The 22,634-nt window shown below is 32.3% G+C and overlaps 3 protein-coding genes across 4 annotated transcripts; 1 reads left to right on the plus strand and 2 right to left on the minus strand.

The window, feature by feature from the left end:
- Nucleotides 1-4,084: 4,084 nt before the first annotated feature.
- LOC11441477 (protein ABIL2) lies at nucleotides 4,085-8,283 on the plus strand. Its single transcript, XM_003602228.4, has 10 exons — nucleotides 4,085-4,480; nucleotides 5,053-5,184; nucleotides 5,337-5,419; nucleotides 5,519-5,669; nucleotides 6,644-6,743; nucleotides 6,828-6,920; nucleotides 7,016-7,061; nucleotides 7,148-7,233; nucleotides 7,630-7,775; nucleotides 7,871-8,283. Exons 2-10 carry the CDS (start codon nucleotides 5,080-5,082, stop codon nucleotides 8,039-8,041), a joined length of 981 nt encoding a protein of 326 aa, XP_003602276.1. The 5' UTR covers nucleotides 4,085-4,480; nucleotides 5,053-5,079; the 3' UTR covers nucleotides 8,042-8,283.
- Nucleotides 8,284-9,031: 748 nt separating this feature from the next.
- LOC11425198 (uncharacterized) lies at nucleotides 9,032-13,355 on the minus strand. Of its 2 annotated transcripts, none has more exons than XM_003602229.4 (3): nucleotides 13,175-13,355; nucleotides 11,830-12,683; nucleotides 9,032-9,805 (listed from the first exon to the last, which is right to left on the minus strand). In XM_003602229.4, exons 2-3 carry the CDS (start codon nucleotides 12,618-12,620, stop codon nucleotides 9,346-9,348), a joined length of 1,251 nt encoding a protein of 416 aa, XP_003602277.1. In that variant the 5' UTR covers nucleotides 12,621-12,683; nucleotides 13,175-13,355; the 3' UTR covers nucleotides 9,032-9,345. The 2 variants fall into 2 exon arrangements, with proteins under 2 accessions (XP_003602277.1, XP_024634039.1); XM_024778271.2 differs by having other exon boundaries at nucleotides 13,170-13,355.
- A 3,187-nt stretch (nucleotides 13,356-16,542) lies between these two features.
- LOC11421662 (nephrocystin-3) lies at nucleotides 16,543-20,214 on the minus strand. The gene is made up of 9 exons (XM_003602231.4): nucleotides 20,001-20,214; nucleotides 19,642-19,875; nucleotides 19,325-19,550; nucleotides 18,543-18,693; nucleotides 18,055-18,277; nucleotides 17,877-17,968; nucleotides 17,602-17,737; nucleotides 17,138-17,469; nucleotides 16,543-16,983 (listed from the first exon to the last, which is right to left on the minus strand). Exons 1-9 carry the CDS (start codon nucleotides 20,048-20,050, stop codon nucleotides 16,733-16,735), a joined length of 1,695 nt encoding a protein of 564 aa, XP_003602279.2. The 5' UTR covers nucleotides 20,051-20,214; the 3' UTR covers nucleotides 16,543-16,732.
- Between the last annotated feature and the right edge of the window lie 2,420 nt (nucleotides 20,215-22,634).

Raw genomic sequence — 22,634 nt, forward strand, 5'->3', positions numbered from 1 at the left:
TGAACTGTGCTTAATATTTAAATTTTAAACTACATTTCAAAAACGTTTTTCTTTTTCCTTTTTTTTTTTAACAAATTCAAAACAGCTAAATACTGCTGAAATGCAATATATATTTCAAATAAAATTACGAGTTTAAATCATCCATTCTTTTAAATATTAATACCCTTGTAAAAGAATACAAAATTGCTGAGTACGATTTAGGAACATTTTTGTTAGCATGAAGATGATGATTAGGGACATCTTGTTTTTAGTGATATTCAAATTTGATAAACGTTAGGTATACGCTCTTTTTAATTAATTGTTATTATATTCTCAATTATAAACAATTTTTTTTGTTAGGTTCATTCAATAAAAAAAAAATGTTGTACGTGAAATAAACCTAAAATGTAAAAAAAAGTTGCTTATAATCGAGAGTTGAAGAAGTAATATTTTGCATTCAATTAGGAAAAGAATGTAAAGATGGTAATGGCAAAGAGAGTGTATGAAGGAAGAGTTGCTTGTCTGGTTGATTTTGTTTATCTTTTTGGACTGGACATGGACATAGACATAGACAGAGTTGAGCAGTGCAGTGACCTGTAACTCCAATCGGCGGGACTGTGCTTTTTGTTGGTTGTTGGCTGGATGGATGGACTCTACAGTCTACTCTACTACTTACAACCGTCAGTTGCCTCTCCTCATTTTCCTCCTTTAAAACCGTACGTATCCACTTTTATCATTAACCAATTCTTTTTAAATTATACTATATATTTTGTGATTTTGTCAATTCTACTTTCTTTTTTTCTTTCAAAGATTCAAATAATAAAATTCAAATTAATCTCTAACACTTAAGTCTCTATCTGATATAATTTATAATGAATTAGGACTATTTTATTTTTAGTACGAACATAACATAAACTAATTTCTATTTTATTTTTGTTACAGACGGGATTAAGTTGTTATAGGTATAGAATATGACCCCTAATTATTTTTTATTTTTTTTAAAAGTACAAGGTATAATGTTAAACTTTGAAAAGTACTGAAATGAACACTTTGAATATAACATGACTATCGCTTACGGTGTGTTTGGTAGAGGAGAAAAAGGAGAGAGAGAAGTTGAAGAGAGAGAAATAGGAGAGAAATCCTACACTTCTCTTGTTTGGCTGTGGTGAGAAAGAGAGAAGAGAGAGTTGAAATCTGTGGGACCCAGTGTTTTTTAGTCTCCTCATGGATGAGAAGAAACAGGCGAGAGAGTTGCAATCTTTGCAATTTTCCAGTTATGCCCTCCATTGCATCAAGAAATGACAAAAACGTAAACATATAAGTGAATGGTTGTGCTATATAATGTAGGTGAAGTTTACTGCACTTTTAATTAATTTCATAGTAAAAAATCCTCAAAATAAATTAACTTAGCAACACAAATAATATGAACCACACTTCCGTATAAAAAAATTAACTTATTTTCTTACGTATTATAAAAAAATTAACCACACTTCCGTACTATAACTTAATAAAAATGATTATTTTTTAATTAATTCAAATACATGTTTTAGTTAACGTTGATAAAAAAAAATATATGGCGGGTAATATAACTTATTTTTTTCACAAAAGGGAACATAAATTATACTTTTCTACTCCAAACAATTATTTAGTTTTTATTTTATTATTTTGTTTAAGGGTATTTTTGTCTTTTAAAAGCAATTACATTATTCTCTCTTCTATCTCTCTTATCTTTCTCTTCTACCAAACATTACATCAAATCTACTCAATCTCTCACTTTTTTCTCTCTTCTCAAATTATCTCTTACCTACTTCTCTCTTCACAATTTCTCTTCACAACCAAACACACCCTTAAAAGCCTTGCATTTGATATATGTATAGAGATGATACTTCTAACAAAATGTCCGTAGATTTAGAAAAAGACAATATAATGAACAAATACAATCATCTCTGATGAATATTTTAGAATCCGTCGTTTTTTTGTGGTTGTTGATATGGCGATAACTTCATTAAAAATTAGATTTGAATGGTTAGAAGTATTTTAATGTATTGTTGAATTTTTATTTGATGCAAGAACCTTGAAATCATTGGATAATAATGAATTAAAAGAATCTTGTACAAATTTCGAGGTTGCATTTTCTCTTAAGGATTTGTCGGATATTACACAAATGATCTTTTTTCTATATTGAAAGTATTACAAATATCTATGTCAAATGTTTCGATGACATCATTTGAAATTCTTAACTTTGTCGAATGTTTTTCAATTGCTTATCGAATTCTCTTAATTATGTCGATGATTGTTGCATGTGTAGAAAGAAGTTTTTCGAAGTTAAAAGTATTGAAAAACTTCGCATTTAAAAAGATATGATGGAATATTTTGTTGCACTCATAATTATTAATGATTTTGCATCTACAAATGCTCACATAGTCCAAATTGTAGTTTCGTCTTAAGCCACCAAAATCTTTGAAGCAGGCCTGGGTACAAAGTCTCGGTATAAATGGAATCAATGGATAGCTGAGTACAAGGTCTGGACTTGTGTGTTCAAGCCTAATATACACGAGTCTTGAGCTAGTGGAGAATACTATACTGTTTGAAAATTGTCCTTCTCCCTTTTAAAATTGTTAATTCCATTAACTCAACTAGAGTTAATTTTTACTCGATATTTTAGAGTTAACTCCCACTTAGACATCTAAAAATTCTTTACACCGGTTACAGAAAAAAAAAAAAAAAAAACGTAATACTATACTAGTTGCATATAAACATAAAAGTGAAATACTAATTTACACTAGTGCAATTTGTGAAGACATATCATTTAAATTCTTTTTTGTCAGGTAATTTAGTGGCTATAATTCACCTTATAAGGTGAATAAGTGGGGTGCCCGAGATTCGAACAATGACCCCTGCATATAACAATGCATTGTTCCTGCCAACTGAACTATGCTCACGGGGACAAATTTTTATTTTGAAATATATAGACTTCGATTTATTTCAAATTCAAAATACATTTTTTGCTAATTGCAATTTCTGGTCAAAATAAATTGAGAGGCATTAATATGAAGTAATATAATAGTTCAAATTAAGAATGTGAAGATTCCCCTGCATACCCTGAATCTTGAGTCATATTAGTTGTATTCATTTGAAAAAAAAAATACAAAGTTTGCATGTGGAATGATTTAATTATATTTTTGCAATCATTCCCGTCACAACTGGACAAATACAACAAGTCAAGAAACAGAAACCCCGTAAAGGTAAAACCGTAAAACCTTGTGTTTGTGTCTTCCACAGTTCCACTTGCTCCATTTTGAAAAATCAAACACACCATTCCAAAAATGAACAAAACAAATACTCCTAATAAAGTTGTCGAAAAAAAAAAATACTCCTAATAAATAAACAAAAACAAAATAAAATAATAAAATTTATCTTTGAACTTAATAAAAAATATTGAATTGTCTCCTTGAACTTAACTCACATGATAGAATAACACATATTATATGCTGGGACAAGAGTTTAAGTCCCGAACATCCTATTTATTCACCTTTAAGGTGAATTTCTCTAGCCGCTAAGCTAGTTGATCAAAAGAAAATAATTATGAATTAACATCTTTCAAAGAAAACAAGACAACTTGATAGCATTAGGTGAAAGGGTAAAACTTCATTCATTTTGGTGGTTGAAATCGAAATATGCTAATTTTGATTTTGATTATCAAACGTGGCGGCAGAGTCCTTTAACCTGCTTACACTCAGTTGTTTAGTTTGTTTTCTCCTTTTCTTTTGTTTTTGCGCCTTATTGGCGTTGTACAAGATTGTTTGAACTCTGATTGTGTCTCGAGGTTTTTGCACTCTTTGTGCTAAAGTGTTTATAGGTGATAATTATATATATATATATATTGTTTTGGCTTTTTCAAAACAAAAAAAATCAGCTTGCATTGTATGTTCTAACTAGTTCGAGAGAATAATAACAATTAGGCGCTTAAGATATCAAATTCACAAAATAAATAAAAATATTATTTTAAATACAAAAAATAATAATAATATTATTAAAAAAAGGAGCCAATTTATCAGAGGTGGGCCTGTCCTTGAAGCTTCAGCCACCACCACAGCTCTACTCACACATTTTCTGTCTCCCAAAGCACACAATTCATTCATATTCACATTTCTTTTTGTTTTTTATTTTCATTTTATTAACAAAAAAATTAGTAATAAATTCAAAATTATTATTCTCCTAATCCTTCATTGATTCAGACGTGCTCTCCTCTTTCTATTCTCCAACTGTACATGTTTGAAACTTTTGATTTATTTTAAGCTGTCCCTTTCCTTTGTTTTTGGTCAAAAACCAAAACACCTAACCGTTTTAGTTAGTGCTCACAAAGCGTGTTTCTTTGACATTTTGTTTCAAATACAAAAGTGGGTTTTTTCACCTTCCAAGGTTCTCTCAAAAGCTACTTCCTTTGTTTTATTAACCGCTTCAAGTAAACAACTTGGTCGCTCTTAGTGGAAAAAAACAGGTAATTGATGATTCAACAAACTTCACTTAACCCAGTTTATGTTTTCTTATTTATTTATACATGTTGTTTTAAATTTTGCAACTTTTGATGATTTTAAGGAATGGGTTGGCTTTGCTTTTGAGGGAAATTTAATAAAATGTGAGTGTTGTGTTGGTGAAGATTTAGAAGAAAAAAACAATGATGAAATTATGCTGTTTAGTTTAACTTTTTGTCTGTTATAGTTGCAGAATTGTCTCAGAGGTGTTTAGAACAGTTATGTATATGCTGTTTAGTTTTATTGTTTTAATTTGCACTTGATTTTGTTAAAGCACTATATATGTTACAGCTATTCTTTTGTAACATAATCAGCTTTTTGGTATTTTATAATTTGTTAGAAATGAGGTTGTCCCCTTCTTTATTCAGCTTCTTAGATTCAATTGTTGTGATGAATTGTATATTTTATTTATTTTAGGGCTTTTTGTTTACACAACCTTAGTCTAAAGGAAAGTGTTGATTTTGGTTTTGATCTTTTTCTCTTTCACTGAATTTGTATTTCCTATTAATTTTGTTTATTTTTTATTTTGGTTGATAAGGTGGTCCTTCTTCCTTTACTTTCATTCATGGGGAAGGTCACAACTTCTTCAACACCGCCTTTTTCTCAAGAAGCTTCCAATTTTGATGAGGTTTATATGCAGCAGAGCTTGCTCTTTGATGATAGCCTCAAGGTACATATGTTTTGCTACTTTTTCGGCTATTTTGAATCTCGATTTAACTGTTATGATCATTGCCTAATGCATCTGTTGCTTAGTTCAGAGTAGAATAGAGCTTAGTTTTTTGCTAATTATTTTTGAATTTAACTTTTCATCTCTTCATGTAGGATTTAAAAAATCTGAGAACACAGTTGTATTCTGCAGCTGAATATTTTGAACTCTCATATACCAACGATGATCAGAAACAGATGTGAGTTTCTATGCTAAAGCTGGTATAAATTTATGCCTAATTGTTGATACCGTCGTATTCTCTATACCCTTCCTTTCTCATTCTATCTTATGTTTTCAGAGTCGTAGAAACACTGAAGGATTATGCCATCAAAGCTCTTGTAAATACAGTGGACCATTTAGGTTCTGTGACCTATAAAGTGAACGACTTGTTGGATGAGAAGGTTGTTGAAGTTTCTGGAGCAGAGCTACGTGTATCTTGTATTGAACAGGTATAATCGAGCACCTCCAGATAAAGTGCAGTAAATCGACGCTGAAAGTAATTGTTAAGATGAGCAATTGAACTGCCTCTATCATACTGCCGCTATCATGATATGTTGAAATCATCGACATGACTTTTAGGCAACATTTATTTCTTGAGATAGGAAATAATATCCTCATTGTTTTGAGATACTGATATTTGAATTTCATATTTAAAATTATGCTGAAAAGCATTTCATGTCTAGCTGGTTTCCTTTTTTCACTGATAGACATTAGAACATTCACAAAACACCTGAGTATCTAAATCTTTTTACTGCTTAGCTTTGTATTCATTGAAGAGAACCAAGAGTTCTCTGTATTATGTACTTCTCGAAGATCTTTGCATTTATTTAGTATTAAAAAAAGATAGACGAAAAAAGGAATAGAAAGTGAGAGTTCTGCAGTCACAAAACATCTTTACTTTCGGTTTTGTCCTGACAGTACATTCTCGTTCTATGCTGCTTAATCTTATGATAGTATTATAATATTATTAAATGTACTTGATAATATAGATAAACTAAATTCTTCGTCATTAGCAAGTACAATAACAACTTAGAGTCACATGATTTTTTTACTCATATTGGTAGTATGGTGAACATCCCTTTCAATAACTGTATCCTAAAAAGTATGAAAGATCAAACGAAACTGTCGTCCTTAGTTATTGATTTGAGTGAAAGGCTTGTTTCAACAGTACCCTGGTATTAGACACAGACACACGCACACACAAAAAACCCTGGTATTTGCGTGGATGTTTAAAATTTTATGAAGATACTTACTTTGCTGCATTCAATTCAAAGCATACTTTGCATCTACAGCTGAGTTTGATGATAGTCCCTTTTATTTTCTTAGTTACATGAATTGTTGAAGGTTGAATTATTTATTATATTAGGGAAGATATATCTTACGAATATCTCTGACATTGTTTTTCCTTAATGTGGTACATTAGAGAATGAGGAGTTACCAAGGGTTTGCGGATCACGGGGGGCGTTCCCAACAGTCATTGGTGATTAGTACTCCAAAATATCACAAACGTTATATCTTACCAGGCATGTATAACATTTTCCTTAATTCTATTACTATTAGAATTGTGTATATGTTGTTAAATGATCACATTCCTCATATAATTTCAGTTGGGGAGACCATGGTTGGTGCCAACCTCACAAAGTCAAAATATGTAGGATGCAGCCTTGATGACGAAGAAGAGTGGCCTCACTTTAGGAATGGTATCTCTTTTTACTCCATAATATTTTGATTTCACTTATGTAAGAGACTACTACAGAAAATCTTATGTTGCATTTATTCTGTTTATATCCCAAAGCTGTTCGAGCTACAATTAGAGAAACACCAACATCTACAACAACAAGGTAACTACAAATGCTACATGATATTATGGGATTAAGTTGGTCAATGGCTCAATAAGGATCTTGATTTTATTATTATTTTGATGCAGTAAAGGGCGTTCCCCATCACCTTCTGTACAACCTCAGAGACCTGGACCCTTTTCATTCACTTCCACCATGCCCAAGAAAGATTTAGGTTTGTACGCATATACTATAAAATGTTACCCCAAAAGTTCATTGATTTGGTTATTACTTATGGATTTGGATTTGCTCTAGTCACAAATTCATTCATGCAGTCAGCACTTTAGTGGTTGTTTGATAAAAATATTGGATGGTGCAGAAACCAAGCAGATTTTGATTTTTCTTTTAGAACTCTAAAATACCGAGCTTGAAATCTGGACTGTCGAATTTTGATCCAACGGTCACCAATGTGTTGACTGCGTGAGATTTGCGAGCAGACAATCCAAATCCATTACTTACTAGTGTTTTTTCCATATTGGTTTCCTCCACATTTCTGTCATTTTCACATAATGGTTGAAGGTGTAAACTCATCATGATTTGAATTTACAATATTTTTTTACATGTATTGAAGATAAGCGGTCAGTTTCACCATATCGGTTCCCACTTCTGCGTACTGGATCTCGGTCTAGTAGACCTACAACACCAAATTTGAGTAGATCAACTACTCCAAAACCAAGCAGACCAATCACACCAAATCCTTCTAATACAAAACAAAGAGTAAGTGACCTTAATCATGGTTGTATGCTTACCCAACGCATTGGCAATGAATTCTGTAGTTTATTTAACTGCTGCTTCATTTATGTTCCTACCAGTACCCTTCTGAGCCACGCAAATCAGCTTCAATGCGGTTATCGGCTGAAAGAGATAATGGTAAAGACGTAGAACAATTCCCGAGTAAAAGCAAACGTCTCCTGAAGGCCTTATTAAGCAGACGGAAGTCTAAGAAGGATGACACGCTTTATACATACTTGGACGAGTATTGATACCATAGAATCTATAGAAAGCACAGCAAAGGTGTCAATAGAATCTTGAAAACAAGTCAATTTTTGTTTGATAGGTTGCACATCATCATATCATCTGAACTGTATAATATAATTGTTACTTTCCAGTATTTTACAATTGCAAGCTCCCAAAGTTAGTATGTGTAATAGTTCAAAAATCATTTTAAATGTGGATCATGTAGTTATTATATAATCAAAGTAAATTTGGCTTCATTTCTCTTTTTCTTCCTTTTGTGCTATAGCCGGAAGCAAAGATGAAACTCGTGGTGTTTGAACCACTAATTAAATTTTGTTTAAGCTGAGAAACTGTTCCCCCCTACAGTTATTTACTAGAGTATATTCTCAGGTGCAAACAAAACTAGGGAGTGAGCAACAATATTAATGGAAATATGGATTTATGACTTTATGTATCTTGCTTGGTTTTGGAGTTTTTGTTTTCCTCCTTCCTTCAAAATATGGTATTACATAAGTAATGTTTTTTTAGGAGAAAAGTAATGTGGTTGGTGTGCTCAGATAATCTGACTCAGATTTACCTCTGAATTTTTGTTATGTTACACGGGTATTTTCATCTCTTTTAATTTTCATCCGTATTCACATTATTACCGAGATTTTTTGTTTTTTTAAAGCTGTGCCCTTTTCAATTCCCATATTTATCGTACCTAAAGTGGATGCGCATCAATTTATATTGCCCAAGTCATAAACTATAGCCAACTACTTAAAACCTACCATCATTATCTTTCTAAATAAAGGAATCTACAAGCTGACAGGATTTTTTTCCTTCCAAAAAGACTGCAGTTAAAGAACTAAATAAAAAACCTGCAGGGAAATTGTTGGTTTAGTGTTGGAAAGTTTCACATCATATACACATAACACAGTTGAATGAGAATATTTCCTGCACCCACAGTCCACTTCCTGGTATCTATAACTGCAATTTCTTTTTCTACACAAACTTGTTCAAACCAATTTCCTAAATAATGCAAAAATTTCAAAGATTTTCTCAAGGAAATGAACAGTCAGACATACATGTAGTATATACAAAGCCTTGCATGGCAAACATCACCCACATTGTTTCTACACAAATGTCATCTTTAAATATATACATACAACTAACGGTTCTTAACAAAGGAGGAATATTTACAAATGATGGAAATTGAACCAATGGATACCAATACCATCATATATACAATCTTTTGAATCATATCAACACAAAAGAACTAAAACTCAAGAAGAGCATAGAAGAAGCACTCAAACAACCTTAGTCAATGTCTGAACCCAGATGTCATTATTTACATTGAAGGAAACATCCATCCCATGGTCCAACCAAGAAGTAGACCTGCACCAGCAAGGCTTAAACCCACTGCAAAAGCGACGACACATTTTCCAATCCCACATTTTCTGTTATTAATCTTTCTCTTTTCAGCTTTGTTGCGGTTTTTCTTAAGTTGCATTCGCCTGTGTGGAAAGAGATTTAGCAATGGTTGGTTTTTGTTTCTGAGTTGAAGGCAGAGGTTCTCGAGCTGCAGCATGTAGTACCACTGTTTGTATGCAAAGAGTTGAGAAGCCTGTTTAAAGAAAAGACTCAGGATATGCTCCTTCTCGTTGTAGGCTTCTTGCGCTGCTTTCTCAGCCTCTCTTGCTCTTGTTTGAGAATGACACAGTGCTTCTAACAGCTCAGTAATGCTGCTATTCTCAGGATTTATTTGACAATCTTTGTTGATCGAGCCAGAATCTTTGCTCTGGCCGGAACTGAACGTGTAGAACCGCATAGTTTGACAAAAAATTTAAGTTAGCATAATCAGGAAATTTCTACTGAACTGTATAGAAGTTGTAAAACATTACTTCCCAAAAACAATTAAAGAAACAATGTGATAGGACTAGAAATTCAGTGAACTAAATGATATTAATGGTGAAAACAATGGAACAGTAGCCTTTAACATATAGAAATGACTACTCAATCTCTCTCTCTCTCTACTCGACAAATGTGGCCTATCCTCTTTAACATATAGAAATGATACTCAATCTCTTTCTCCACTTGACAAATGCGACCTATCCCATTATATTAATGCTCATCTCCTTCTAACTGTTTCCCTCTATCACACGGGCCTGTCAAATGTCATCAATGTTTGACAAAGCATTCTAAATTTTGACAATCTGAACGGCTACAAATCATGGTTATCGAATAAATATTCAAATCGTGATTTGGAAGACCTAATTCCCAAATCGTAGATCGAAGAAAATAAGCGACGTGAACAAAAAAACACAGCAGAGCAGTAAATAAAAGAAAACAGGTAAGGACCAAAGAAAGAGTACCATCTTTAAACAAGATAAGGCGACTAAAGGGGGACAAAAATGGAGAGGGAAAACACTGTTTAGACAGGGTGGGAAAAAAACACTGTAGGAAGGGACTAGAAACACAGTATTCTAGAGCTCTTCAATGATGATTCTATCTTGGATTATTTGTTTTCAGCTGATTCTATTCTTTTATAAAATAAATGGAAAAGATCAACACTAACATGCCTTTAAAAAACCAGGTGCCGGGACATGGCCCGTTTCAAGGCTGCACATACAGCAGAATATGAATAGTGTGATTCGGGAGCAAGTTGCTATTCATAAGATTCATCAAAATGAATCGAGATTCCTGCGGCTGCGGTAATTCATATCCAGAATAGATACAGATAACGATTTATATCGTTCATTTTTGTTTCGAATTGAAATATGACTAGCATGTATTGTGGATACAGATACCATGCTGCAAATTTTTAAAAATTGTTTTCATTCATAGTTTAGGAATTCAATAACTCTAGAATAACAACTAACATATATCTCTGTGTTGTTCAATTTCCAAGCACGTTTAGCATCAGCGCAACAATAAAATTATCTCCAATTCATGACTTCAACAAAACTTATGCAAGCATGCCATATAAGCGTTTAAAACATAACAGAACCCACAGTCAACGCACTTTGTTTAACTTGGTGGCATACAAAATGCAACTTAAAGGTCTGTAACTAAAACTAGTGTAATGTTGGAGAACAATGGTTAAAAATTAACTAGTGCATGTCCATAACTAAGAATATTTCATGGGGGGATAATGGAATGGCAAAGTAAGAAGCAAAAACATATCTTTCAAGGAATTTAAGCATATAATGAGAAGAGAGTGGGGGAATATATTCTTAAACTTTAGAAAAACTCACAATTTTTTAAAATTAAATTCACAAATTGTTTGATACCCTGCATATGTTAGCAGCTCTATACATTTAAAATTAAGTCTGTCGAACAAGGAGATCCAACAAAATTAAAATATCCTTATCCTGGATGAGCCACGAGTGAAGTGGGTCTAGGATGCCACTTAATGGTGCATGGTTTGAATTTACGACAACTTTCTCCTATCATGGGAATTCATAAACACATTACAGTTGGTAAAGTGATGGGAAGGACCATCATCATTCATCACCACCCCAGTACTGAGGTATAAAAAAGATAAAATCAACTTTGAAACCCATTCAAATTAGTAAAATTATGAAGAGGCGGGCGTCCTCGTATTACTTGAAGTATGGAACAATGGATACGGTAACATTAGCACTAAGCTTTAAAAATGAGTACCATCTAACGAACAATGGAATAATAACCCGAGACCTAGACAAGTTTCACAGTTGCCTTAGGAGTTAAATAATTTAAACATGAAGAAACATAATCCTCTTCCTAATTAAATGACCGTGGATGGCATATATTACAGGTAAAAAAACTGTAAAGAAATTCAGTTGAGCATTACCTGAAACGACTGTTAGAATCCTGAAAAGAACAGCTTGAAGTAGGCGTTGTTCCAGATGCATAACCATCGGCATTCAAAGAACCAGTCTCAGCTTTCTGGTTTAAAGATGATGGTAGAATCTTATCATGATCAACACCCTTAGAGAATCTCTGAGCAAAACTCTTAGGCTGAGGATGAGGGAGATCACAATTTTCAACATGCTCAACAGATCTCTGAGCAACAAAGGAGGCCAACTCATCTTTACCAGCAGTGCGCCACCAAGGCCCAGGTTTCTCGTTTCCCATCAAATGTGATGACGTTTTTTCTGAGACCAAGAAATTGGAAACATCACAGTCCAAAAAACCAACATCTGAAAATCCGAAGTCCTTCTGATCTTTCTTCTTGGGAGTAAAATGTAAATCATTGTTCAATGAAGCCTCAATTTTTCGCATTCTAGCATTATTGTTGTCTTTCATACATGTAATAGGAGAGACATGATGAGGCTGATCAACCGATAAATTATCACTTCCAATATAAGAAAGATCGTCAAAGTCAATGATAGATTGATCTTCTCCATTCTTGACATTTCCATCAAGAAATTCAGCATAGAATGAACCAAGCTCAGTCTTGCAGGAATAATTTGGTTCACAATCCAAGTTACTTTTCACATGTAGCCACCATTTCATATCTGGTAACTTATCAGAATTCCGATTACCGGCCATGCAGACTGAATCCGCCCGAATCTGATCATTAATTGAATTGCTAGGTTTCCAATCAGATACTAATTTTTTTGGAATCTGGAAATTTGCCATTACTTCTTGATCTTCAAGTAATGGCCTGATTTAAAAAGCAGTTTTCTATGGATCCAGCAGCATCTGGTGAATCAGTAAGAAACCAATGAACTGAACTCAGTCAGAACAGTAGATATGTTTGAAAAAGCAATGATTAAAGTTTGATCAAGTTCATAATTGGGAATGAATGATAGTACTAATTAATGATGGTAAATTATTTATGATAGAATAAAAGAGCAGAGAAGTCAACTTTCATATTTCCTTCCAGCTACAGAAATAATTCACGAGCCAGATTCATTACCTAAAACAGCCAAATTGAAGAAAAAGGAGTGCAGTGTACATAAGAGAAGTGTTTGACAGAAATCTCAATAAAAGAGGGTCTAGAGTAGACTCTAGAAAAACATTAAATTAAAATACAATTTACAATGGTTCTTCATGCATGTTTGGATTCACATATAATAATCGACAAATAAGTGATTACTGATGATTTCTCAAACAAAAAAAAAAAAAAAAAAAAAAGTGATTACGGATGATGATTAAATTAAAGGCGACACACAGGCAAAGACAGACCTTACTTAATTCAGAACTGGTCTGTCTTAATTCAGAACTCAGAAGACTTTGCCTTGCTAAATTGAGATGTGGAATGGAATCCCATATTACACGGAAGCATAAGAGAGATTCAGATTCATATGCACTACTTTTGTTGTCATGTCCCTGTCGCATACTTTTGCAGGAGTCCCTTTGTCTTGTTTGTTTGATTGCAATTTATTTATCCAAAAATATAGCAAATTAAATATATTAATTAATGAGTTTAAAAACTTTTTTCCATAAATATGTATTACTTAATTAAAGAATTTGTTCAGTCCTATTTACACAAAACTTTGAAAATGAAGAAAGTTTTTTTTTTTTTTGACAGAAAAAAAAAACTAAGATAAATAATGTTACTTTTATAATTAAAAATCAACTAAGATAAAAATAAGTGTTAAATAATTTAATAACATTTTAAATAAGTTAATAACAATTTAATGTATTTTTAGTTCTTGTTAAATTAAAATTTATTTAATTAGTGTAAACTTTAAAAAATTTGAATGGTTTCTTACATGTATGTTAATTAGCGTCAAGATTTCAAGGTAAAAGTAATAAAAATTTAGATCTAGAAATCAAATTTTAAACTCATTTATTATGGATGGACTTTTTAAATGTTATAAATATTTGTGAAAAATTTCATTCAAAAATTTAAAACTTTTGGAGGATTTAAAAATTTAAATTTGTTAAACAACTTTGAATTTAATACAAATTAAAATTGTGTGCTGGATAATTTTATATTGACATAAACATGCATTTTTTTAGGAGGATTAAAAACGAAAATCGTTACATTTTTAGCAAGTTTGGGTTTTGGTCCCTGGTAATTTTTTTTTTTTGAAATTCATCCCTGCAAATTTTTTTGTTTTTTAAAATACTCCTTAGACCCACTTTTTGGATGGTTTGGCATATTCTTGTTTAGGTGTCACTTGCTGACTATGTATGAGTAGTTCACGTGGCAATTCCAGATTATTATACAATTTAGAAACTAATTTTTTTTTTAAGGAAACTAAAAAAAAGTTTTGATTTATTATTTCAATTAATTAAAAGAAGAATCCCAGAAAATCAATCGACATATCATTGAGAAATTGGGAATGAAATTCAAAGCAAACTTGTCCAATTGCAAACAACTCTTAAGCCTATTTCAATTTCCTTTCCCCATCGTCGTGTTTCATGAAAAAGTTGTTGCCATAAATTCATCACCTCACAACCAAGTTTTTTTTTTTTTTTTCCATCAAGAGGGAGAGAAAGAAAACCCAAAAATTATACACCAACGAACCAAAACGACAATTGATGTTCATGGCGCAGTCGGACGGTGAGAACGATGGAGCACCATAAAACCCACATCGACGAATGCGAAACTAACGCAGCAGAACCGAAAAAGTAGAGAACCTCACCACAAACACTTTCAAAGCTGTGAATGGGTTGAGATAAATTTGAATTTGTACACAACCCAAGTATGGAATGCAAATTATATGTTTTCAAGCGTCTATGAGGACGAGCAGAAGAAGAACAAAGAGAGAATTATTTCTAGAATTAATTGGGGAAGAATAGAGATTATGCAATGAATTGGGGAAGATTTAATTGATTTCCAGAATTGAACGAAGAATATGGATTTTGGTTAAAAATTGAAGGCTTAAATATGATTTTCGTCCCTGTAAAAATAAAGTTTGAAAAACATCCCTGTAAAAAAAAATTTGTTTGAAAAAGGTCCATGGCCCCACATTTTTGATGATATGGCATGGGTTTTGCCACGTGGCAGTTGCTGACTGTGCAACTTCTGCCACGTGGCAGTCCACATAATTAAAAAATTAAAATTATTTTTAAATTAAAAAAATATGAAAATAAATTCAAAAATCATTAAAAAAATAATTAAAAAAACTGTTAAAATTAAATTTTCGACCATTAATTTTTTTTAATTTGAAAATTATATTTTTTTCTTCATATTTAAAAAAAAATTAAAAAAATCATTTCATTTTTTTTCAGAAATTTCAGATTTTATAATTTTTAAAAAAAATAATTTTTTTTTGAAAATTATATGATAAAAATAATTTCAGAAAATATTTTTTTTTTATATTTTTAAATTTTAAAAACAATTTTTAGAATTTAAAATTTTAATATTATGTGGCATGCCACGTACGTGGCATAAGTTGCACAGTCAGCAACTGCCACGTGGCAAAAACCATGCCACTTCAACGTTTTAGTGGGGCCAGGGACCTTTTTCAAACAAAAATTTTTTTGCAGGGATGTTTTTCAAACTTTTTTTTCTACAGGGACAAAAATCAAAACGGGTCCAAATTACAGGGACGAAAATCATATTTAAGCCAAAATTGAATGGATTATGTTTAGAATGGAATGATTTCCAGAATTGGGGAAGGGGTTGAGAAGAGAATATGCGTTTGTGTTTTGCTGGGACTTCCCTTTTTATTTTAATGATTTTAAAACCAACAAAATCTAATATAAAAATAAATAATTTATTTTAATGATTTTCGTATAATTTATTTTTTGATTTTTTGATCTATTTTTCATTTATTTAAATCAGACTAAATGCCACATGTGCAACTTATGTACAGTCATCAAGTGCCACATAAGCAATAATGTGTCAAATCAGCAAGAAAGTAGGTCCATGGACTATTTTAAAAAACAAAAAATTGCAGAAATGGATTTCAATTATTTTTTTTACTAGGGACCGAAACCCAAACTTGCTATATTTTTAGGGATCAAAAACATATTTTAGCCTTTTTTTTTTAAAGGAAACTTACTATAGAGATCAAAAACTTATTTAACCCTGAAAATAAAAATAAAAAGACGCTATAATTTGATATTTTTTAAACAAATTGTTCAGTCCTATTTACAAAACTTTAAAAATGAAGACAGATAAACTACAATGTTACTTTTATAATTAATTAAAAATCAACTGATAACTGATAAGGAAGAAAAAAATAGAAAGGCGATATAATTTAATTTGATATTCTCTTGATGCCAATAGCTACCTTTATAAAACGAATCTCAGATTGATTAGTACCTAAACAATCCATTCAATTATTGCACGTCATTCTCGTTCGTACAGCCAATGACTTCCCTTCAAAACTTCACTTTTACTTGCATTGCATGTAGCCATGTATGAAGTCAAATACATTTGTACGGGACATGACACTCAAGTATCCTTGTTGTATATTTTAATTTTTTACCTTGATATTATCTTATATCTATTACTAATAATTTTGTTCAAAATATAATAATAATCTACTAATAATCTCTTGATAGATTATGAGAAATGTTGGTTTGTAAAATTTAATCTCTCAACACTTTTTTACATGTTTAGGAAATGGTGTATGATTTTCAGTCTAAGTCCCAAACAAAGGCTAAGGAGGAGTGTGAATTGGCAGATCCAAACGTGAACAAAAACAATCACAAAGAAATAGCACCCAGGCAAATAGCAGTTCCCCTCACTGAAGTAAAAACCATGATTGACAACACACATTAACATATGGACAAAATGCTTCATGCATTAAGGAAGAATAAAATATCACAAACATTATACTACCACTTTACTGATGAATCATATGCTTATATTTCTTCCTTAGCACGGATAACCTTCTCTGCAGGGGAAGCTTTTCATCTTTTCTCCCTAACTTATCTAAGTAGTATACAATTTTTTTAAGGGTAAGCAAAACCTGCTCACTCTCATGTCCGAATCCTTTCTCTTGGATAATCAGGATTCTTCTAAGCAGCTCAAGTAACTCACTGTCATCTTTACCAAGTCTGGCTTGAATAGACACTAAGCAGTCCAAAGCCTCCCCTGACATGCATAATATACGATCAATGTCAGTTTCATAAGGAAGAGAAAAACACAATATGTGAAATGAAAACAAACAGAATTATCTGAATAATTGCTATCTAGAATTATTATAAACTTGAGGGTGACCATGTTTTCACGGAGAAGGGAATTTTACCAACAGGAAGAGAATAATCTCCAAATGCCTTTTCACGGATGCGTAAAACCTCCAGGGCGAGTTTCTCTGCTTCTTCATCATTTTTCAAATGGTATAGTGTAGCTGCAAGTTGCAACATAGGGAAGCTGATGGACTGGTCATCAGTTCCATTATGCTTTATCATAATTTGCAAACTTCTTCTCAGCAAATGCTCAGCCTCTGCATAATTCTTTGACCGTGTGTACGAAGTTGCAAGATTTATCATATGTGTTGCTAAGCTGGGATGCTCCTTTCCTTTGTACCTCTCTGTAATCAATAGGCACTCCTCTAATATCTCTCTTCCTTTTTGTCCTCTTGAAGTAAAGCAATAGAAACCACAATAAGTGTTGAGTTACATATGCATAAAGTGTCAATGAAGTAGCCTAATGTGTTCTTACTCCTTAGTCGTAATCTTTTGCTCCTACGACCAAGTTTATAAAGCTTACCTCCCAGAAGTATGGAGCAACTCAGCTAGATCTACCCTCATCTTTTCCATTATACTGTTGTCCGGTGACATGTAATTTGAGTCCTTCATGACCTTTAGAGCACGTTTGAATAAATGAATCGCTTCATCTGTCTTCCCTGCAAAAATATATTGTATATCAATAAGTGCCTAAGCTTGGTAACAGAAAAAAAAAAAAGGAAAGAAAAACCTGGGGCCTGTACTTGGACCCCATTTGAAGAGAGAACAAAAGTATCACTGCAGTAATTATGAAGTTACCTAGAGCACACTTCACTTGGGCTAGAGAGCTCATAGCCATTCCAATTCTTCCATCATTTTCCCCATATACTTTTGTGTATATGTTTAGAACCCTAGCGAAAAACAATAAATAAGAGTTAATATAGAAAAAAGCAGAGCAACTAAATATGGAAGGAGAAAAAAAATTAGGAAGCTTAACCTAGAAAAACGACTTTCTGCATCATTGGCTCTTCCTTCTTTCAGTAAAAGATTGCCAAGACTAAGTAAAGGTACAACCAAATCCTTACTTTCAGCACCTCTATTTGATTCCAAAAGAGTGATTACATGCTGGTATATCTCTACCGCTTTTGTTGCTTTTCCAATTGAACCAAGAGCTTTTGCCATACCCAAATGAGGCGTAACAAGAATAGTGCTATCCTTACCTAAAAGAAGAATTATAATGTGAATACTAGAATTTTGAAAAATGTAGCACAGCAATACACAGATCATTTCCTCTAAGGTATCTGTCTAGAAATGGAAAACTGTTAAAGTAGCTTCTAACTTGTTATGCCCAATTGAAAAATGTCGGTAAATAATAACAAGAGGAGTGCTATGGACACTCTCTAACACTCTCCCTAACACTCACTCTTATTGAGTGAAAACAAATCATAAATAAGAAAAACATTACTGACGGAAAAGTGCACTCACCATAAATCCTCTCCACAATGTAGACGGCCCTTTGATATGTGTTCAGTGACTCTTCAAACTTGTTCAATGTCGCATACATATTTCCCATATGCATAACTATCGAATCTAGATGTGGTGCATCATCCTTTAAGGTATCAACAACTTCTTTCAACTGGCCATTAAAGAAAATATATAAATGCACACCATAGAGAAAATGGAGTGAGGCGTAAAAAAAATTAGAGGGAACAACAACAGAAAGAGGTGCAAATGCTCGCCAAATGCATTTTAACAACAATTTGGACATATAATTGTTGCAATAATGAGTTTGGTAACTAATATAGACCAAGACAGATACAAAGGAAACTACTTCAATACAATAGAGTCAAATATGTGATGCTTATAGAAAGTCAGAAAGCGCAGGTGAAAGCACTCTGTACTGTACGTGAAAACATGCTTTTCAGACAGACAAGGATTGCAGATAACTTGGCTGCGTATATTATTGGTGACCGTTTATTAGTTCAAGCTTAACAAAGCGTGACAAATTTATTAACAAACAAAAATGAAATAAAACAAACAATTGACTCCTCCTTTATTACCATTATACAAAAATCTGGTCCTATTACCACCCCATAAATCTGTATTCTTAAGTATTAACTCTCGAAACAGTTAAAACAACATTGAATACATTGATTACTAGACTTATGATGTTGATTCTGAGACTTCAACTAATACATACCATGCGGACATAACAAGAAATCAAAATTACTGAAGAGTATGCGAGAGGAGGGCGGAAGAAAAAGTACCGAATTTAACAGATAACCAACAGACTTCAAGTCTCCAACAGCCATGTAACCAAGTGCTAATATGTCTAAAATCGCAGCCTCCTCTATGCCTTTAGTGCCAGCATTAAGCCGCTCTTTCACCATTTCATAATTTGCATTAAGCAGGTCTATGGCATCACTTTTCTTTCCCATCTTAATCATCTTTTTCACTTCGCCGAACAATTCTTCCAATTCTTTATCAAAGTTGCTGAATCGGTGGAATGCAGAACTTGCAGAGTCAAGGGACAATGTAAATCTAAAAATTAAAAATAATAAAAGAAAGAAAAACCAATTCACACCTCCGATTATCTTCGTCGGGAGCTGAATAACCTAAAAGAGCATCACTTTGCGGTCCTGTACCTCCAAGTTCCAATGACTTCGCGAAAGATCTTGAAATGCAGAAGCGAGAAATGGTCCTAATGGGTATAATGTATAGCTTTTCATTGTAATTTTGCTTTTGATTACAAACTGAAAAGCTTATTATTCTTTTGAATTCTTGCAATGAGAGAACATGTGGACGATCTTTGCTCGTCCTAATAGAAGAACAAATAACATGATTAATTTGATATCTTTTTTATTTGAATTATGAACAAACTATAAGAGATGGGTGGATTAAATAAAGCAAGAGTAAAACATACGGAATTTGAAAAGAAGGAACCTGAATCCAATGAAAGAGGGTGATGGAACAAAACAGGACGAAGCTTCCATAGTACACAAAACCTCTAACTTCGCAAATTCGGCAGAACAACGAAACACAGAGAAGAGAAGAGGATAAAGCGCCGTATTGGGCTGTGGGCTTTTAAGATACTTTCCCACTTTCCCCTTTTTACTTTTTCTACCTCCCCTCTCCTCTTTCAAATTCCATTTATATTTATTTTAATAGTAGGAACATTTGGTGGATTGTTGTTAGCATATTGATAAGTGGGTCCAGAAACTTGATCCTAGTAAACGGTATTTAAAAAATAGGTCTATTTTCCTAAAAGGTTTCTTTATACGCATGGAGACAGACTTTATAGTAACAATATTCCAGCAAAGGATATTTTGACTCAACAAAGATTCATTGTTATGTTATGGTATTGGTAAGTATGAGAAGGAGAAAAATCTGAATCATGCCTTTGTTTTTTGGATGCAATCTCTTTGGTGGTGTATGACATACTGTTCTCAAAAGGTTGGATATATTGTGCACTCTCCCTTGTAATTCATTTGACCATGTTATTCAATTTGTGGTTATTGGTAGTTCCACAAAAAGGTATGTTTGAGTTTATAGTTGATTTGATTGACTTGTGTTTGAATTATCTGAAAAAGGAGAAAATTAATCGCATTTTCTGTAAAACGAAACTGTCTTTGATGCAATTGTTAGATAGTTAAGATCATTGTTTGATGGTGGATAAAAGTTAAGAAATCATGAATGTCTTCTAACTTGATTTTGTGGTAGAATAACTCTTCTACTTGGCTTGGTTATTTAGCCTTTTCATTTTTTTACTTAGGGTCTGTTTGGTTAACCCCAAAAAAGAGCTTTTAGCTTTTAACTTATAGCTTATAAGCTCGTTTGACAAAAAAAGCTCTGTTTGATAATACTTTTTCACCATGAGCTTATAGCTTATTTCATGAGCTTATAGGCTATTTCACTTTTAGCTTATAGCTTATAGCTAATTTGAACTTATAGCTTATAGCTTTTCACTTTTAATTCCAGCTTTACCCTTATTATTCTAACTAAATTCCATTTTTTACCCTTAATCATTTATTATATTATGAATTAAAATACATATGTTTTAAATATGAATGCTATTTTTTTTATGAATGAAAGATCCTTTTTTTTCTCAATAGAAAAAGATATTTTTTTTACCGTTACGTTTAAGTTTTTTTTCGTTACAATTGTTACGTTTTTTTTGGGACTATTTCAATATTTAATGTCACCTTTTTTTTTTGCGAAATGACACGTTATTTTTGTGTCATATATCATAATTGTAGAGAATAAGAACAAGGACAATATTGACAAAAAAAAAAAAAAAGAACCTGTGGATTTAAGTAAACACGTCTACAAAATTGTTAAAAAACTTAAGGGTTTATGTATAAATTAAACAAATTTGAATGGAGCAGAGACTAATACTGAGTTTTGTAAGGATTAAAACAACTATTAAAATTAAGTAAAGATTAAACTTAAAATGCCTCAATTTTATAGGACTAAAAACATATTACAAAAAAAAAAGTCAGATGTGGCATCCATGTATGCTTCACCGTTTGCTCAATCAGCAACAATTAACAGTGATGACCTATTTTGCTAATGAAAAAAACGTTGGGGATCAAAAATTTAATAAAATTTAAGTAGGGAATAATGTTGGAAACAAACCTATTTACAGGGATCTAAAACATAATTAACCCTAATTAAATATTGTGCTATGGAATTTCTATTATTTTTCTATTTTATATTTATTATTTCATTTTTGAATGTTAAATATTTTTTCTGAAATTTATACCGACCCTCCTTGGAGATTTTGCTGATTATGTGAGAAAGTATAACATAGACTCTTATTATCTCGGGTCAAGGTGGTAAAACCGTCATACACTTATGAAAAACTAGCAAAGACCAGCATGGGTTGAGTTTCACAAAAAATGTTACACTCCCAGAACGTGTGGAATCAATTGAAATTGTGATTGGGAGAGAGGTACATACTAACATTTAGTGTGACACACCTCAAATAGAATTTCCTCCAAATGGTTAAAGACTGGAAGGAAAAAAAACTAGCCAAGAAGGAGCACCAAAATAGGAATGAGATGGAGGGAATGAATTTTGTACCCAGAGTCAACTCAAATATATGGAGATATAGCCCGTTTTAAATTTGTCAAAGTTAATAATATTAAAATACTAGCAATTTGGTTCATGTATTTGATTCTGCTTCCAATCCACATCTTTAACTGTCCTATATGTACTGTTTTAAGTTTTCAATTTCAAGTCTTTGTATTTTCTATATGTTTCAATTTGTCTTTTATGTTCCAAAATAACAAATACTCCTTTTTTATTATGTGATGCAACAAATGAGTTTATTTTGGTTTTACTTAATCGCATACCTTGCATATAATAACCATGCAACCATTGGCGGCTCCATGCAAATTTAAAGAACTCTCAAGAACATATGTAGGGAAACGATTGTACCCTTTAAAGGTATGCATGCACCCATTTTCGCAAACCTAATGTGCAGGCAACTACCGTTAACTCTGTCTTCATTTTTCATCCTTTTTTATGTGAAAATCCAATGGATTTAGCAATGTGAACAAAACTATGATTGCAATT

Source organism: Medicago truncatula, chromosome 3 (genome assembly GCF_003473485.1).
Source record: "Medicago truncatula cultivar Jemalong A17 chromosome 3, MtrunA17r5.0-ANR, whole genome shotgun sequence".
Lineage (NCBI taxonomy): Eukaryota > Viridiplantae > Streptophyta > Magnoliopsida > Fabales > Fabaceae > Medicago > Medicago truncatula.

Excerpts from the sequence above, each read along its gene's own strand:
- LOC11441477 (XM_003602228.4), top strand. The coding sequence starts at position 5,080 with ATGGGGAAGGTCACAACTTCTTCAACACCGCCTTTTTCTCAAGAAGCT. Across the intron at positions 5,420-5,518 it reads AACGATGATCAGAAACAGAT|AGTCGTAGAAACACTGAAGG; the intron begins GTGAGTTTCTAT and ends TTATGTTTTCAG. Across the intron at positions 7,234-7,629 it reads CATGCCCAAGAAAGATTTAG|ATAAGCGGTCAGTTTCACCA; the intron begins GTTTGTACGCAT and ends CATGTATTGAAG.
- LOC11425198 (XM_003602229.4), bottom strand. The coding sequence starts at position 12,620 with ATGGCAAATTTCCAGATTCCAAAAAAATTAGTATCTGATTGGAAACCT. Across the intron at positions 9,806-11,829 it reads GATTCTAACAGTCGTTTCAG|TTCCGGCCAGAGCAAAGATT; the intron begins GTAATGCTCAAC and ends CTACACGTTCAG.
- LOC11421662 (XM_003602231.4), bottom strand. The coding sequence starts at position 20,050 with ATGGAAGCTTCGTCCTGTTTTGTTCCATCACCCTCTTTCATTGGATTC. Across the intron at positions 18,278-18,542 it reads CATTGTGGAGAGGATTTATG|GTAAGGATAGCACTATTCTT; the intron begins GTGAGTGCACTT and ends TTCTTCTTTTAG. Across the intron at positions 17,738-17,876 it reads CCAAGTGAAGTGTGCTCTAG|GGAAGACAGATGAAGCGATT; the intron begins GTAACTTCATAA and ends ATATTTTTGCAG.